Genomic DNA, 19,104 nt, shown 5'->3' on the forward strand with positions numbered 1-19,104 from the left:
TGAAAGTCAGGTATGGCTTGTTACCAGATTTGCCCATTCCTTTGCGGTGTGCTCATTTATTAGTTACATTTCTGGGGTCTCTGCAATTCAATCAATGTACTGCTTGTGTCACTTGTGTTTCTATACGGAGCTCTATTTCTCCTTTCTGCAAGTCCTCATCCCTGCTGGAGCTACTTTGCAGAGATAAGTTTCAACGGGGCCAGGTTCCTCCAGGTATGAAGTCAGTTGAACACACACGCACGCACGCACGCACGCACACACACACACACACAGATTAACAGAGCATGTCCAAGCAGGCAGGGTTACTCAGTATTTCCAGGCTGATAGCCTCATGTGCCACAGACTCAGCACAGAAACAGGGCACATCTGAGTCAGCTAGGTCAATCATCATTTACAGGCTGACACCCTCATATGCCACAGCTCAGCACTTCCCAATCTCTTGTCCCAATTGTCCTGATAGTAACTCCCTTGATGAGCAGACCCCACATGATTTTTGGGCTTTACAGGGATCTTTGACTTAGGTAAAAGAAGTCTTTCTGCAGAACAATTGGGGGAGGGGTGGCGGGGGGTCGAGGAGAAGAAAGTAAATGAAGTTCAGAGAGAGAGTATGGCAAGCAGCTTGACCATAAATTTTATTTTATTACCAGGTATATGAAACTTATGATGATAGTAGTAATAGTAGCCAGACAAGGAAAAACAAACAAAACAGTTTCGGTATTACACAATTTCCATTGGGTATTTTGGGAAATCTAGCTCAAGTCTGATCAACAAAAGTCAGGTCGCTAAAGTAATGCCTGGAGTAAGAGAGAAGGAGAGGGAGAAAGAGAGAGAGAGAGATTAAATCAAGTCTGAGGCTTAGAAAATGGGCTTAAACAGAGACAGAGAGAGTTAGGGTCTCACCACCCCAAAACAAAAGACTGCCCAGTCTTGTGAAGCTTGAACCCATAGAGGTTCCAGGTATTTGTTGGGGCTTGCAGACAGGCTATTCAGTTTCAGGTCTAGAGTGCTTGAGACAGGCAGGGCCCCTAGCACAATCAGTGGAGGTATTCCAGGCAGAAAAGGAAAAGGGGAAATCCCAGTGGAACTGGTGCAATGTTTGGATCCAAGCCCTGGAACAGAAACTTGAGCTTGGGTAGTGGTTTTTGTAGGGAAACAACAATGGTTCAAGGGAGAACACTAGGTTTGTTTATGGGTAAATGATGGCTCAAGGGAGTATACCAGAGTTGTTTTGGTATGCTGGATAATAGGAGCTGCCCATTCCTGGCTATGGGTGGCTGTTACTCTGAGGGAGCTCACAATGCAAACAGGTAGATTCAGTGTTTTGGGTACCAATAAAGGAGTCATTACTAGAATTTGTCTGATAAATGCTGAGCTAGGTATGTGCACACGTGGGTTAATTAGCATTTAGAGCAGAGATTTCCCCATCACGCAGTGCTTCCCTGCTTCGCTGGTCCCAGAGTTCAGTGCAGTCCTTGCCTTGGAATTTCTGTTCTCTACTCTGAATGCTAATGGAGGTGTTTCCCTGTCCCATTTTCAATGTAAATGAGACTCGGGGAGTTGCCTTACTCCTATCACCCTTGTCTGGAGGGGTTTAGGACTGTCTTTGCACTGCATCTTTATTACCTTTTGTAAGTCCTTTCTCTGATCAGTTCTGGTGCAGGCGGGGGTGGAAGGGGATGCTGGGGGGGGGGGTAGGAGGGAAGTCCTTTCTGAGTCAGACAGGCTGGGTACTGTGCCAGGGTTCCCCAAGAACACATTGTATGGGAGGTAACAGGCTGAAAGTCACTTTGGGTAAGTTCATGCAAACAAGTTACTGAAGATAACAAGTAAGGTAGCACGCAAACTTATAGCACTCCCATTATTTTGTGATAAATGCCTATCTCCATACTCTTAGCCAACAGCAAGTGCAAGGAAATTTACCCCCCTTTCATCAAGGAGTAAGCAGCCTCACTTTTACCTGTGGAAAGAGCAGACACACAAGCAGGTACTTCAGAGTAGTCAATATGCTGTAAAATCACACCCTAGCGTAACTCCTGGTAAATTGTTAGTATCCCTATCCCCTTTGTGTCTTTATTAGTTACTATTTAGGACCACTCATGTGATGAAGGTTTTAATGGCAGGAACTTTTATTTCTAGAAAAGTTACAGCTAAGAAAAAAGATGATGGCAGTCTGGAAACAAGGAGGAATGGCAGTGAAAATAATGGATACATTCCCGAGGAGTCATGGCACCCAGAACAAATGCCAAGTGAGTCAAACATGTTGGTGACAATGGAATTGTGTCTCCAAATTTCAAGAAACATGCATTTGGAATCCATGCTACTTAGAGAAAACCTTAATGCTTTCCTTAATTTACAGGATATTCTAAGGAAACTCAACTTTTGAGACCTTAGAAGTACTTTCTAGACCTGGACCTTTGTCCAAAAATCAAACTAAACTTGAAAGTTTAAATTTCAAAAATGCCTTCCATATGCCTTATAATTTCCAAATTCCTGCTAGGATGAGGGGTGGGTACCGGAATCTTATAAGAATAAGGCTGGTTTTGCAAAAGTTTGCTCTCTGACTGAGACATGAGATTTCCAGCCCAGTATTATAGACATTCTGACAGTTCAGCAAAGTTCTGAGATATTGGATATTACTTTTTTTTTACTACAGTTAAACCTTTGAATGTTTTAAGGCTCACAATTCATCACCATTGCCTTGCTAACCATGCAACATCATTATGATCACAGGTGATGCTTCCAAATTCTTAATTAATTTATTGTAACAAATGTAAACATCCAGAACTCTTGGTTCAGAGGTGATACCTTTAACTAGGCCAACTGAAAAATTGCAAAATATATATATTTTTCTGCAAGCTTTTTAAAATAATTTCTCAGTTGTTCTAATAAAAGATATAATCTCTGGGCCAAGAGTTCTAGATTTTTGCATTTCTTTTTGTCTCAGACCAACATGGTATACATCCTTGTAACAAATGTTGCATTGTTCATTTGTGTAATGTAATCTTCACAAATAGTCTCTCTGGGAATGATACCACAGGGTAACATTTACCTCATTGTTTTTCAGGCACTGATAGGTATCTCTTTGGCTTACTGTTTCACAGAATAGAATTGACTTATTTTAGGAACATGCATAATGTTAATGTTCAGTGTTTGGCTGATCACCATTGTAAGCTGTCTTCAGTTGTTCCTATGTAGTTAGAACGAATGTTAGAATACTGCTAGGGAAGGAGATATTCAAAAAAAATTAAATTGGAAATTGATGGTGCTAATAATATTGGTGTTCACTAGTGATGTTCATAAAAGTGGAGCCTGAATAGCAACCACACAGTACTGGCTAGGGGCCTGCTGGATGACAGACTGCTATGTCTGTGAACAGAAGATATAGACTGAGGTAGAAAATGTGGAGAGAGCTCAATTCTCGAAACAGCTCACTGCTTTCTGTAGAAACACACAGATGGATAATTGTCCTTTGCACTCTTTTTCTCCATGTTGCTGTGATTGTATATGTGAAAATGTATTAGTGAGTTATGGATGTTAGTGATGAATAACTATAGGTATGAGAGAGGCAAGCATTTTTGTGGGTGATATTTTTTATTGGAGCAGCTTGTATATTTTTGAATACAGCACATTCTTCTTTTGCTCTTTACTATATGTCCTATCCTACAGCAATAGAAAATCAGCCAAAGCTTTGCCTGCTGCTTGCATTTATCATCACATTATCATCCTGTATCAAACTTTGAAATCATGTAAAACTAGTGTAGTGAGCCTATAACTCAACTGTGCCCTTTTTCCTGACAAACAGTAAATGCACTTGTGCAATTGCAGAGGTATCAAACAGCAATTTTTGGTATGTAACTCAATTTTAGAAAGTAATAGGTACAGCTAGGCAAGCAGGCTTCAAGATGGGTTCCTTGCAAACTCATTAAATACAAGTTCTATCTATGATAGTAACTCTTGTTTATTTGTGTATCAGAATGGTTCACGAAATGTTAGAGAGTAAATAAGAATGAACTTACATGTTCTTCTGTTACAGAGGTTGCCTCTCTTCCCCCAATGGCCTCCAACTTCTATGGCCCAGAAGATTTAGAAGTCAGTTCTACATCACAGGTAATTGGAACCTAATCTGCTGAGATCTTGACATTTTTCATGTAGTTCACTTGTACTATACTCAGATCACAGTTCTTAAAGGATATAGACATTTAAAAGTCAAGGAGGGCTCTATTATGACAGTTGGCATTATATCTTTTAAGTCTCTGAGGACACATCTACACATGCATTTGATCCCAGATCAGTTTATTTGCAAGTAAAGTACTTGAGAGTAAATATTCCCAGGCAGGCATCTCCCCCTCTGCTGCCACTGTGGGGAGCTACAGGCTCTGGCTGCAGTTGCAGCTTCCAGCAGCAGGCAGCCCTCTTGGAAAGGCAGCCCCACTCTCTGCTCCCTAGCCAGCCACTTTCCTGGCCAGGAGCAGTGTGCACAGTGCAGGGGAAACATGTGGCAGCTGTCTTCTTGTTGCTTCTGCCACCCCATGGCAAGGAGACCACCATGACACCTTCATGCATGTGAGTGCTGGTGGGGTGGGCAGTGCCCATGATGGCCACGTGTTTCAGAATGCCAACCTGCCAGGCCTGGTGCAGAGCAGGTGCTTCGTGTCAGGGCCAGGAGCTGTGCCCAGAACTGCTAGTCTGCCTGGTCCTGTACCTCCACACACTGGTTTCGTGTGTCCTTGTGTGCAATGTCCAGCAGCCACCAGCCCTGTGTGTCATCCAACTGGTCCCCCAATGCCATCACCAGCAGGGCCTGGAAGACAGTATAGTCCTGGATCTGCCTCTGGTGCATCTGGTGCATCCGCAGGGCCCTGGGTTTGGGCAGCAGGGACACTGATCCCCCTCATCCTAGCCTCCAAGTGTGGCCTTTCCCCTGCATGTAGTTGCAAGACCTGCAGAGTCATGAGAAAGAAGCTGTTAGTGAGAGTGTGCAACATTTCTCAGATAAGATGCTCTGTACTGGAGGTGTGCGCAGCCTCTGGTCTCATATGGGGGGGCCGGGCACGCACAGGTACCCAGAGACTATGGTACATCAGCCAGGCAGCCCAGGTAGCTTCTGGGGGAACTGCTATAGCTTCTAACTTTCCTGAGGTAGGCAGGCTGCTTGGTGGTGGCTGCAGGCAGCCTGCCTCCCCTGTCCCATTCCCAGGCCAGGCCAGGACAGGCTGCTGGCAGCACCTGCTGCAGCTTCTGAACTTGTTCTCCCACTCTCTCTGCACACACAGGCCAGTCACTTTTCTGTGCTGCCACCAAGCCCATGGTACCAGGGCTCGGGGGGGGGGGGGGCATGGGGCTCCTGGATGACTGGGATGATGAACTGTCTGCATCCCTGCCCTCCCTACATGGGGTCTCTCTGGAGAGGCACCTTGGGGCCAGTGCCCGCCTCCCCCCCGCACAGGTGCTGCACCCTGAATGTGTCCCTGCTGCGCATGTTATGGGTGGTGCATGCAGAACTGTTTGCATGGACTGAGGCTGCACAGAGTGTAGCACCACTATACCCTGCTGCTTCTGATTGTCACGGTGTCTGTGTACCTGGCATGGGACCCTGAGCTTCAATAGTATGGAGGGAAAGCCTGGGCTGGCCTGCAACATCTTCCACCACCTGGAGGGCTAACCATGGATGCGCTACGTGTCCCTGTCCCTGACAGCCAAGGAGGACATCACCACTAGCATTATTGCATTTCTCAGTGTGTGAGAGGCCCGTGCTCACCTAGCTGCAGGGGCATGGGCTGCTCAATAAAGTTTTGCACTGTATCCCACCTCCCTGCATGCTGTTGGGGGAAATCTAGGGCCCGGGTGGGAATGGGAAGCAGGGGCTGAGGGGAGGGCCCTCCCCTTTGTTTGAGGCTTACCACAAGGTTGGGGCCGGCATAGGTGGCAGCTCCACTTGGTCCTGTCTGGCAGTGTCAGCGTGCAGCTCTGGGTGGTGTCCTCAGACACAGGATGCGGCATGTGGGTTCCTGGGGACCCCACCTGGGGAAGAGCTGGCATTGCTGGTGGCTGGTGGAGACATGGCTGGCCATGCCTTATGGCTGGAGCTGAGGCTATGGAGCTGCCATAGGAGGTGCTGTCCTGGGCTCCCTGAGCGGCTTATGGTGGGTGCAGCCAGGGAGTTTGGCAGAATGGGCTACTGGAGGCCTGAGGGGCCTTCCCCCAGTGACATGTCACTGCAGTGCCAGGCCAGGGTTGGGGCTCGGGCAGGCTGTCTGTGTTGCTGTAGAGAGCACAGTTGTGGCCTGGGTCCTGGGGATATGAGTATCAATGTCAGTTGCCTCATAAAGAGTACGAATTTGCACACACTCCCCCGTTTATCATTGTGGCCATCACAGTGACCCACTGTGTGCACAAGACCTTGACCTTTATGCAGCAACTGACAGTGATACTGGTTGTACCCACACTCCTGCATCTGGCATAACAGCCTGTCATAGACATGTGTGTTTGAACACCTGCCTCACAGAAACTGGCACTGCACCTTCACCTCACCTCACAGCACCATGAGATCACCAGTCTCCTCCCTGGACCAGTTGGATCCCTGGGTGGAGGACATGGGCATGGGTGAAGACAATGCCAACTGGGGGTGCTGCATTGGTTCTCTGGGCCTCCATGCAGATGTCCCTATGCTGCTAGGCCTGGGCAGCTGCCTGCAGTGCCCAGTGGAGGGGCATGATATGGGACTGGTAGCTGCACAGCAAGGCAATGCTCCACAGCACCAGCAGTCTCTGGGCAGTCTACTGGCCCTAGAGCTGGCCCCAGTGGCTAGGAGTGCCTGCAGCACCCTGAAGGCCTGGACAGCAGAGGCCTGGAAGCTGCTCAGCCCTGCAATGTCACATAGCGGTGCTGGGGTGCAGGCAGGCTGGCACAACTGGCCTACAGCCTGTCCAGGGAGACACAGGGTCCTGGAGTGGCTTCAGGATCTGTGGATGTTGACTCAAGGCTCAAAGTGTGTGCAAGCTATTATATACCTGAGGCTGGGGCTGTCATAGAACTGGCCCAGCTCTAGGGCAGGAGAGGTTCCTGCCTCAAGGCCGTGGCCCTGTAGGCCAGGCCCCTAGTGGCAGGACTGAGCATGAGCATATTTACTCCTGTTTGGCATCTAAGCATGCATTAGTGCACAGTAACTAATTTCAAGTAAAATTGCTACCTTATTTTACAGGTAGCAAATTTACACACAAGTAGTGTCATCTACTTCATAGTAAGCATGTGCATGTGTAGACTTGTGCACTTGCTGAGCAGCCAACTATTCTACTGTGCAGTAAAGTGTCTCATGTAGATGTTGCCTGTAGGTCTTCTGATTTGCAAGACAATACACAGGATGCTTGTGTTAAGCTAATAAATAGTTGAAAAAATGTTCTTTTCAAGCTTTCAGGCACAAACACCCTTCTTCAGGCATAGGGTTGCCCTTTTGCCTGAAGAAGGGTGTCTGTGCCCAAAAGCTTGCAAAGAACATTTTTTCAACTATTTAGTTGCCCTAATAAGAGATATCACATCTACCCAAAGAACCTTGTCTGTCTACATCCTTAGATCAGCCTGGCTACAACCAACAACCCTAAATTCAGAAATTGAGAGACCAACCCTTGGTTCTGGTGGAGCAATAGGGACAAAAAATTGCTCTAATAAGGCAGTAGATTATTCCATCAGCACGGCATGTACCTCTGCAGGTATGGAGGTGATACAACTGTAGGCCCTTTGCTTCTCATCTTTTCTAGAATTAAGGGAAGACTAGTTCAGTAGTTGCTGCATGAACATTTCTGTTGTTTCTTTTGAAATAACTCTTGGGTTCAGCTTTTCAAGAATTCACTTCTATTATATTCTATAATAAATCATAGAATGTATTATATACAATGTGGGGGTTTTCTCTGCTGTCAGTTTCCCCACATTGGTTATACAGCATTCTGTGCACTAGTTGGGAGGTCCTTCCTGCTCATAAGATGTTGTTCAGTTGCACTCTGTGTGTATTGGGGTGGATCCAACCCATTTTGAACTTGGTGGGAACATATCTATTAATGGTAAGACGCTCTGGATCTGTCTCTTAATTTGTAAAGTGTTTGGAGATGAAGCAAGACATGTAAATGTCAAATAGGTCATGTGATTGGAACCTGCAGAAATATGGCGGCTGATTATTGCCTCTTCTCCCAGGAAAATGTCCTGCTGAACTGGAGTGTTAGTGTGATAGAGGGAAGAGATACTATCAACAGCTTTCAGTCACATAGAAAGGAAGCAGGAGAATATTTTATAGCAGAAAAGCAAGACAGACCTCTGCATCCTGACTATGTGTAGCTGAGATTTCCTCTGTGCCTTCAGAGGTCCAGCATCAATAAAAACTGGAACTTAATTACTTTCACAGTTTTGATCTCAGAATTTAAAGGTTTTCTTTTGATTTCAAGCTGAGAACAATAGGTATCAAAAGACAGCATATGAATGACATTGAATGCATGCAGGAAGAACAAAACTGCCTGAGAAACAATGTCAATCAGTTCCTTAATGACCTATTCTCTAAAGCACTGGATTATATACTATATTGCAGTTCCACAGCTAGTGCAGGGAGCTAAAAAGGTAGCTTCCACACAAGGTGTTTCCATAGGACCATAGAGCAGTAGGGCTGGAAAAGACCTCACAAGGTCATCTAGTCCAGCCCCCTGCTCAATGCAAGATCATCCCTGAGTAAACCATTCCAGCCATGTCTGTCCAACCTGCTCTTGAAAATTTCCAGGGATGGAAATTCCAGAATTTCTTTAGGTAGCCTGTTCCAGTACTTGGCCACTCATACTTAGAAAGCTCCTCCTAATTTCTAACCTAGATTTTCTATGCTATATCTTGAGTCCATTGCTTCTAATCCTGTTCCTTATGGCCACAGAGAAAAATCCATTTCCATCATCTCTATAATCACCCTTCAGGTATTTAAAATTGTAATCAAATCCCCCACCCTCAATCTTCTCTTTGACAGACTAAATGGGCATTAGTACACATGCTTGCACTGAGAAAATGGTGGTGGTGCACACTTTTGTGTTCAAAAGTGCACCACCACCATTTTTGTGTACTGATGCACATTTCTACGCTTATACAACTGCATGTGATGCAGCACAGTGCATGCCAGCTCGTGTGTGGAGGAGATTCGATTACCTGTGGGATGCATTGAGGGACAAAAATGCATGTGTATAAGTGCCCAGTAACTTTAATTTTTCAGTCTGTCCTCATAAGCCATGCTTCCCAGGCTTCTAATCCTTTTTATTGCTTGGCTGATCCCTTTCCAACTGATCTACATCCTTTCTGAAGCGAGGGGCGCAAAACTGGACATAGCACTCTAGAGGAGGAATCACCTAGAGTACCTAGCCGGTCATTCCCCAATCTGTATTTGTGCATGCAATTATTCTGTCCTAAGGGAAGGGAAGTACTTGTCCACGTTGACTTTCATCTGGTTATTTGAAGACCATTTTTCTAGTCTATCCAGGTCATTCTGGATCCTAGTCTTACTCTCAAGTGTCTACAAGTCCATACAACTTAGTGTTACCCTCAAGTCCACGATGTCCATGGTTACTAACCCAAGACAATTTCTTTTAGTGAAAACCTGAAGACTTTTTACTAATAATCAAACATTTTTATTGACTTCTTTAATGTTTTATAAAATGTAAATGTAACCCTGGACAAGGGCTGGGTTCAAATTTAAGTTTTAACACCAACCATGGTAAAAAAATGTGGTTGTCAGTAAGATGCTTTCAGATTATCAGTAAAAAAATAATTTGTGGGTTGGCAACCCTGCTTGACTGTAGCAATGGTTTTGTACGATGCAGATCCTACCCCAGGGGTCTCCCACTCACCCCCATACCCTGCTCTCCCCAGTTGTGCCCTGCACAATACTGCTGTCTTAGGCCATCCCCTAGTCTTACCTATGTGGCTCTGACCCACCCATCCTGGCACAGTCTCCCAAAGAAGGACTACTGCCTGCTTACTTATGACCCAGCAGTGTTATAGGCAACAGCACAACACCAGGGAGATAGGGGCTTAGTTTTTTGGGGTGTGCTATGGTGATAATCTGCATAAATATCCTAAGCAATACTGAGGTGAAGCATCTGAGAAGGGATACTGCTAAGCTTATCTTCAAGAAATGACCTTGCAATACTAGTGAAACATATCAAGCTGATGTTGCTATATGCTGCTGCCATTCTCAAGAGGCATAAACATCTGTGATCTATGAAGCTGCTGAACTTGGGAATTCTGATTTCCTTGTAACAGCAGTAATTCCACAGATTTGCATTTTCCCAAAGGATTTCTTGATAATCTATTGGACAGCATTTTTTTTAGATTTAATTGTTACAGATATTGTTATTTTTCACTGGGAGTGTTATAGTGGTCCTTGAAGTTACTGGTTTTGGCATCTATCCTAAGGTAGATAGAGACTAGGGCTGTGTGAAATAGCACCATTTCATTTTGATTTCTGTTTTGTTGTTTCAAAGAGACAGTGTTTCATTTTGTCATTTCATTTCATTTCAGTTCATTTTGCAGCACTGTTCCGTTTTGTTTAGCTGAAACTGTTTTGCTGTTTCAATGCATTTGCATTGAATGTTTCTCCTGTAGGCTATAATGGGGAATCATGAAAATACCTAAAAAGTTGTCATTTTTTGCCTGATTCAGATGAAAACTGCAGGTAGCCACTTCTGAGGGCATGAAGCCTGCCACATTTCAAAGAGATAGTGCAGAGGTTTCTGGGAAATGGCACCTCAAGCTGTTCAAAACAAAACTCCTGATAACTGCTGGCAGCGGCAGCCTCCTTTCATCCCACATACAGATCTGGGGGCCCATACCCTCAGGAGAGCTTCAGGGCTGTGCTAGACTCCTCCTATGGGTTCAGGCCCCCATATCTGCATGTGGGATGAGAGGAGGCTGCAGCAGCAGACTCCTCTCATCTGGCATGGAGATCCAGGAGCCCACACACCCAGGAACAATCTGGCACAGTCCCTCAGCCCTCCCGGGGGTGCGGGCTTCTGGATCTACATGCCGGGTGACAGGAAGCTGTCCCTGTTGCCTGGGACTGGTGTGCCAGGAAGCCAGCTTTGAAACTCGAAACGTTTTGAAATTTTCAAAATGTTTTGAGTGCCCTCATTTTGTTTTGAAGCTGTTTTGAAGCCTTTGTTTCATTTCAGTTTTGCTGTTTGAGCTTTAAACATGTTGAAACAGCTTCAAAATGAAACACCTGGCAAAATTTCACACAGCCCTAATACAGACAATACATATATAACACACAGGTGATAACAGAACATTTTACTTATTTCATATGGCTGATTCATGAAAAAGCAAAGTTCAGAATTTATTCTTTCATTTGTTACCTTTCCTGCTGCTTAGCGGCCTCCATGCTTAAGCATTGTTTTGAGCACTCACAACTGATTACACAACAAAGATATCAGTCTTAAATTATAGTATACATCTATAGAATAGCTTTACTCTACTGGCAGCAGTCTTAGGACAGTGTTAGTGATGCTGTATTTAGTTGCTCAACTCACTACTGAAATCCTCACTGCGCACGTTTACATGTGCCTCTTTTAAGCAGGCTTAGCCTGAAATCGCCATTTTAAAAGCACATCAAAGGTGTGTGTCTACATGTGCGTGCCCTTAATGTGCCTTTAAAATGGTGATTTAAGGCTATATGAGCCTAAATTTCATACTTGCTTTATGCAGATATCAAATTTCAGCATGAATAGCTAAGTTGCATTAACACATGTATAGATGTGCTAACACACATTGATGTGATGCACATCAATGGACACATACTGCGTTAATGCGCATTAGCACATCTGCATATGTGCTAATGTGACTTAGCTATTTTCATCTAAATTTAATGTGTCTTAATGCACATTAGTGCATCCACAAGTAGACAAATTCCTAAATTGCCTCAATGTATCTTAAGCAAAGGCGTATTAAGTGTAGGCATGCATAAATACACGTGTAAATACATCCATTGAAAATGAAGAGATGCTTCATTGAACTATTTTGTGATGCTCCTTGTATTAAATCATTGAAGAATGGGCTCTGCCCTTTCTATATGCTATGAAATTTAGAAATAGCTCAGGATGACTGTCTAAAAATATCAATATCTCCCCCAACACCTCCATCACCACTGTCACACATACAGCTGGTAGATATATTTGACATGGACTATGGGATAAAGAATCACTAATACAAAACTATAAGGTGTATACAAAAGCAGAAGATACAGATGTCATGATATCACTAGTTCCTTAATTGTTGTACTACTCTAGTGAACAACAATTTCAGGATGGAGCTTGATAAATGTACAAATGGGATTATATGATGCACTGCCTGTAGTAACAGGGAACTGGACTTGGCAACTCAGGATATCTCTTCAGTCCTATATCCTATGCTCCTAAAGGATGTAATTTATTTGCCATCTCCCATCTCCTCAGCATTATTATCAATGGACGCCTATCTGGCCAAGCCAAGCTCTCACATTTGTGGCATAAGAAGTCAGCATGCTTAGACATCTTTTCAGTGTATTTGAGGCCAGGTGGCTACAATGTAAGCCATTGTCTGCACCTAGCCACAGCTGCAGCTTATATTGAAATCTCTGTCCATGGCTGCTAGAAATGCATAAGATTTGACCAACATGGAAACAATTCAGAAGGGTCTAGAGGGTTTGTACTAGATCAAAACCCACTTGCTAAATGGTAGGGTATTTAGTGGTTAGTGAACTGGCTTGCCCAAGGGTGAGCAAGTGGGAGACAAACCAGGGTCAGAAGCCAGAAAATGCAAGATACCAAGGAGGAAATGGGACAGGAACAGAGCAGGGGCTAGGAACAAGCACAGGAGCCGAGGCAAGAAACAAGGAAAGAAAGGAGAACCAGGATGAGGCAGCAGTCATGACAGGAGCTGGGAGAAAGGGTTTATAAACAAACAATCCAACCAAATGGTGTTTTACAGAGTTTCCCTAGTATACTGGTTTGCCCAGTAATGTCAGAGGTCATATCGATGCACTAATAGTTGTATTTTTCTGATAGACATTTTCAACGTGGTTTGTCAACGCAAGAACGTTATCACAGGTTTTGCAAAACAGGTTTGCTCTATGATTAGAAGGCTGGCCCCTGTTAATGTTTCCCTTGGAGGAGCATTCCAATACCTTGTAGCAAATATTGTTCAACAGTATAGTACAATGGTGAATTAGATGATGCTGATTTTTAAGGCAGTTTTGGCAAGGCAACAATCTTTTATTGGTGCTGCAGTATAGGGTGTCTTCCTTCACAAAAGTTGCTTGTATAGAAATGGGCAAACCAGGTACAGGGAGCAAGATCCTTCAGGCACTCAAGGTGGAACATTGCCATGCACTGGGCTGGTATCTGCTTTCAGATTCTTCAGCACTTCATTAAGTTCCTTCACCAAGCTTCAGGACAGTTCCAGCTAGATTCTTTTAGAAGGAATAGTCACCTTTTGTTGACTATCTGTTGTTTTGTGCCTTTTCAAAGGGATTATTTTGAACTCTATATGAGTTGGAACCTGGTTGGGCATGTCTTTGAATGACTGTTTCTGGCTTGATTTTGAGAAGTGAAGATCTGATGTTATATTTTCCAAACAGATGCGTCGAACAATGTTTAGTGACTCTATCAGGTCTGTCATGTCTGAATTAACAGAATCTATGTACTGATGGAGTAGTGCCATCCATTCTGTATGTTAGGCAGAAGCTCTGTGGGATGGATGCATGTGCTTCTTTAGATAACACATTGCAGAACTGACTGTAAACTTCTTCAATAGCATTATAATGAGAAAAGGTGGTCACATTTTGTCCTAGAGTGTTGGAGTAAGAGTTCCAGTTTACCTTATGAAAATTCCATCTAGACTTTGAGGCTCTTTAATTAAGCAAAGTAGAGGCCAGTATGGATCAATGAGAGTTGGCATTGACTACAGGGATAATGCACAAAACTAGCTCAGGTTAGTCTTCAGCTGAGGGGACCCAACAAAGGTCAGGAGAGATAGCATACAACCATATATTTGACCAAAATCTACCACATAGTTTGCAATCAACATTATCTGATAAGTTTTGGAAATCTGAAAGCTGTGTAAGGTCTTACAATGTAAATTTGAAGTATTTCTGTTGAACTAGTTGTCAGTCTAGTCTGCATTCAACCAGAAAAAGTGCTGTACTAGATATCTCTTTTACAGGTATCAATAATTATTCTGAAGGTGAAAATCTTTTGTGATTGTATGTTATAGTATGTTGCGAGAATGCTTAGCAGTCTGAAAAATGCCTTGGTCCTCCACAATAGAATATGGTTTCATATCACTTATAAGTAGTCTATCAAGAACTATTTTATCTTTACAACCTCCAGAATGACTATTTCTGCCTCTTCCAGACTTTATTGGGACAAACTAGATTCTTGTTTAGAAAACATTAGCTTTCCTTGTTAGCTGCTTGGCTTTTCAGTATACCTTGGTTTACTAAGAAATTTTAGTATTGCCTAAAAAAGTATTTCTAGAAAATATGGCTTTGTGATTTCTGGGATCAGTCTATAGGACTATTTTCAAATATAGTAAAAGATTCTCCAGCCAGACTACTTTTTTATACCTGTATCTTTCCTGAACAAATGAAAAAGGGTTGCCAATATATTCCATGCTAAACATGATAAATGCTCTGGTGCTCTTTTATGAAATTAAATCTTTTTTCAGCAAGGGAAAACCAGATAGCAGGACATGCAACTGTGTGCTGTTGCTTGTTGTCTGTTGATTACTATTCTGTTAAATAGCTTGTTCATTAACCACTTGGGTTTCTGTCAGAGTATTCCCTAGGTACAAGCACATACATTTCTTGCTTGGCTTTCTCTCTGGGTTCAGGAGACATCGCCAATGGCCCTTCTTCCTCTGCATTCTGCTCTTCTGGACTTGTTTAGTGAAATGGAAAAAATGGGAGGGAGAGAAGTTAAATGAAGAATTGTTTGCACATCATGGAGGACATGGAGGTGAAAACCTCAGTATCTGGCTCCCTCTCCCTGTACTACAAAGGAAGATGAATGAATCTTTCAGCTCCATGAAGGAGAGTGAAGAACCTAATTCCCTGCTCTTCTGCTCAGGAAGAGAGGGAAGAGAATATGAAGACCCTTATTCCATTCATTGAAAGGAAAGCAGATAGTGAAGACTAAGTACTTGTCAGCCCTTCCCTGTCTGATGGAAGAACATATTAAGATTTCTGTGTCTTGCTGCCTTGTCATCTTGGGGGATCATCAGGAACAACAGCAACAGCAAGAGTGGCAATCTTTAGTTACCAAAATATAGGCAGGGTGCAGAGCCAGGGCTTAAAGTACAGCGGGCACTTCTACGCATGCTATTAATGCAGCTGAATAAACTCCAGCAGTTTGTGCCAGAGTCAGCTGCTTCTCAGGTGCAGAATCTTCATCGGGGCCCAGCCCCTGCAGTCTAGCACCCTTGTGCCTCAGCCAACCCTTGTCACAGTCTATACATGCATTTGAGTGCATGTAAGTACCCCACTGTAGGATAGTATTTGTCCCAGACAGGTCTATCCTACAGTGGAGTTAATTAGTTTAATGTACCCTAATACAGGCACACATATAAACTGTGATGCTTTACTGTGGAGCTAATTAGTTAACTGCAGTAAAGTGCACATGTAGATGCACCTAGGGAGATTAACTGTAATGTAGGCAATATGGTCATGAAGTATGTCAGCCATCTAAATCCACATATAATAGTTCTGTTAAGAGTGCTCTTTTAGTGTTGTGAATCTGATAATGTTAATTATGCCATACTGACTGGGCTGTAATGAAGGTGATGTGCATAAATCAACAATATCATACATAGTCCTGAAATTTCAGCAGGACTGAGAGGAAGTCATGTGCATTCGAGCACTACAGGATGGCAAGCAGGATTGCCATTTGTCCTCCCCTCTTTGTGGCATCACTGGTTCTGATCTAGCAACAAAAATGTTCAGTAGCTACTGAATGGATCATCCAAGTTGCATTCTGATCATATCCCACTTACTTTTCTCATACAGATATCGACACAAGTATCTAGACAGTCATCTCTGCTCTCCAGGCATTCACCTTCTCTTCTGTATCACACTTCCATTCCACCTGTGCAACACTTTAACCGTCATCGGCAGCAACCAAAGAACCAGCTCCTCAAGAACAATCAATTCAGGGTCTCTCACCCCAAACCCAAGGTGCTTTACCATAGGAGCTTGCAACCCAGAGGCTATCATCCATATGCCAGAGTGCTTTTTTCCCACAAACAGCAACCCCAAAGTCAGCACCCACTCATCAGGGCCCCACATCCCAGAACTGAGCAATCAAGGGGACAGTACCCACAAACCAAGACTCAGCCACCCAGAGGCCAGTGCTCACAACCTAGGTTCCAGCAACTCAGGGGTCAGCACATCAGGAGCCAGCAGCCACAGCCTAGGATTCAACAAGTTCGAAGTCGACATCCCCAAATAAGGAAACAGAGACCCAGAGTTGAAAATTCTCAAGTACGGATTCAGAAGCCAAAGGACTCTGACCTGTAACTGAAGACTCATTAACCCAGAGAACCCAGTAATTTGCAACCCAACAAACCTGAAGCCATCAGCTGTAATTTAGGACCCATCAACCTTGTTGCTGTCCTGGTGATTCTACCTGTATCTTTCTCCTGCTTCCAGTTTAGGACATGATGCCTTTGTCTCTGCTTTCCCTCCCCTCTTCTAGCTACAAGGATTTTAAATTTTTTTCTTCCCTTCATTATTTCAATCCATATTTGTGGCTTATTTCTCTTCTTGTTTAATAAAATTTCCACTTATAGTTTTTTGAACCAACTGATTTAAATGTGTTTCTATGCAACATATTCCTTAACTCCTGTGGAAATAAGGTTAGGCATCTAGGACTTGATTCTACCACCATTGCTGTTCTTAAATTCAGCATTAAGTTTGGCACCTTGTTTTCCATGCACAATAAGGTGAAATTTAAAATGATTAGGCGGGACTTGCCATGGATGATTTTGTTTGTTAAAAAAATATCCTTTCCCCCTGTATTGCACTCAAGTACATGCCATGTCTTTTTGGACAAGCTGACAACATAGAAAATCACTTAAGTCAGCTGTTCATATATTAACCTCATCAAAGTAGAAATTAATATAAAATGCCTATAGAAAATGAAAACAGGTTCTTTTGCATTTGCACAGATTAATTTATACCATAAAGAGAAAATCTAGCAAATCATTAGGGCTGTGCAAAGCTTCAGTCCCTGATTCAATTTGGAGGAGATTTGGCCTGATTTGGTGGCTGAATCTCTGAATCCAAACTGAATCGGGAGACCCTTTAATCTCTCTGAATTGAATTGGAACCCTCCGAATTGATTCGGAGAGATTTGGAAAGATTTGACGATTTGGACATAGACACAACTTTAAATGGTTTTTTTACATACCTCAAGGTACCAGGAGGCTCGTGAATGCTGAGATACTTGGGTGGATGGAGCGTCCCACAGGAGCATGGGGGGCTCCTCAGCACACTCAGCAGGAGACCTGGAAGTGGACCAGAAGTATTTCCAGTCCACTTCTGGCTCTGCTGGGGAGCACTTGGGGAACACCCCCCACCTGCCCCCCAGCTCAGCAACTGGCACCTCCTGGGTCTGGTGGGGGGCACCCAGGGTCTCCTGATGGGTGATTTCCAAGCCAGGGGGGAGCATGGGGGAGGGTCCACTGCTGAGCATGTGGGTGGCCCACCCACTCTCTTGTGGCATGCTCCATCCAACCCACCATAGCAGCATTCATGAGCCATGCCTGGTACTTCAAGGTATGTAGAAAAACATTTGAAGCTGTGTCTGTGGCTGAATAGCTGATTCTCTGAATCAGCATCAAGTATTCAGATTCAGATTTGGCTGAATTGAATTGGGGACAGTGATCCAAATCAACGAATCAAATCACTGTCCCCATTTTGGGCTGAATCCAAATCTGAATTGAATACAGCCCATTTCACATACCCCCTACAAATCATCATAGGGAAAATAAATCCTATGGCAAAAAAAAAAGAAATGTATACAACATTTTATAAGTGATATATATCAAACTAAGTATTGAGCCAAAGAGTAAATTGTCAAAAAGCAAAACAGGAGTCCCGGTGTATTTGTGCAGATGTGCTAGAATGTCTCTCTAAATACATTAGCTAAGAGAAGGTCAAAGGAATACGAGTGTTACAGGATTCTTTTCAATTGCATATTTTGTTACTCTCAGGATGCATCTACACATGCAGTTAAGTGCAACAAAATTTAATGTAGATTAAGCTAATGCCCATTAAGTGATTTTTGGCAGGTGTCTACACATGAAGGGATGTGGCACTAAAGTTAGTGCCAAGTCCCTGCAGCCCTGCCATGTGCCCCTAGTGGCTGGGCAGACCCAGCACTAAAGTTAGTGCTGGGTCACGTCTACACGTGCATTAATGGACTTTAACTAATCGCACCTAAATTTGATACCTGCACTTGCTGAAATTAGCTTAATTTCACCATTTATAATGTTCATGAAGGGTGCACACATGTAGACGCATACCCGTAATGTGCATTAAATTAGGCTAATGCACATTAATGTGTCTCGTGTAGATGCACCCTCAGTGATGATAATGAAGGGTGATTGTTACTCATGGTCTTAGGGTTAAGTTGTAGGCCAAATATATCTTTGGAATTAAGATATCACCAAGGCATTTTGATTTGGTTGGTCCATCCATCCATTCAGACAGGACTTGACTAAAACCTACTGAAGTCAAAGTTAATGGGATTCTTTACCTTGACTTATGGCCCCAGTATGACAAAGCACTGGGCATCATAACTGACTTAAGTAGGCAGTGAAAACATTCAGGTTTGGATACTCAAGTCTATAGTCTCCATAACTAGTCTCCTTTATGGACCATAAAAGTCTCTATCATAAATAAGATGATCGCTTTGTAAACTTCATGCAGTTTGACTATGGGACAAATTCATCCCTGGTATAAGTCATCTGACTTGGGTAGACCTGTATGAGGCTGGGATCTGGTACAAAATCTTCACTCCCTGTTTTTCAATCTAAAGTAAGTCATGGTTCCGTTAA

General features: G+C 43.6%; 1 protein-coding gene across 2 annotated transcripts in view; it reads left to right on the plus strand.

Moving 5' to 3' along the window:
* The window catches only part of IGSF5 (immunoglobulin superfamily member 5), a 70,975-nt gene that overhangs the window by 39,753 nt on the left and 12,118 nt on the right, over positions 1 to 19,104 (plus strand). Inside the window, exons 7-9 of one of the 2 annotated variants that reach the window (XM_019528960.1) lie at positions 2,137 to 2,246; positions 4,034 to 4,107; positions 16,052 to 17,002. In XM_019528960.1, coding sequence (XP_019384505.1) covers positions 2,137 to 2,246; positions 4,034 to 4,107; positions 16,052 to 16,561 — 694 coding nt within the window. In that variant the 3' untranslated portion in view covers positions 16,562 to 17,002. Of the gene's footprint in view, positions 1 to 2,136; positions 2,247 to 4,033; positions 4,108 to 16,051; positions 17,003 to 19,104 lie in introns of those variants that run through there. The other variant, XM_019528961.1, reaches the window with a different exon arrangement.

This window comes from Crocodylus porosus, unplaced genomic scaffold (genome assembly GCF_001723895.1).
Source record: "Crocodylus porosus isolate Cpor-Errol unplaced genomic scaffold, CroPor_comp1, whole genome shotgun sequence".
Lineage (NCBI taxonomy): Eukaryota > Metazoa > Chordata > Crocodylia > Crocodylidae > Crocodylus > Crocodylus porosus.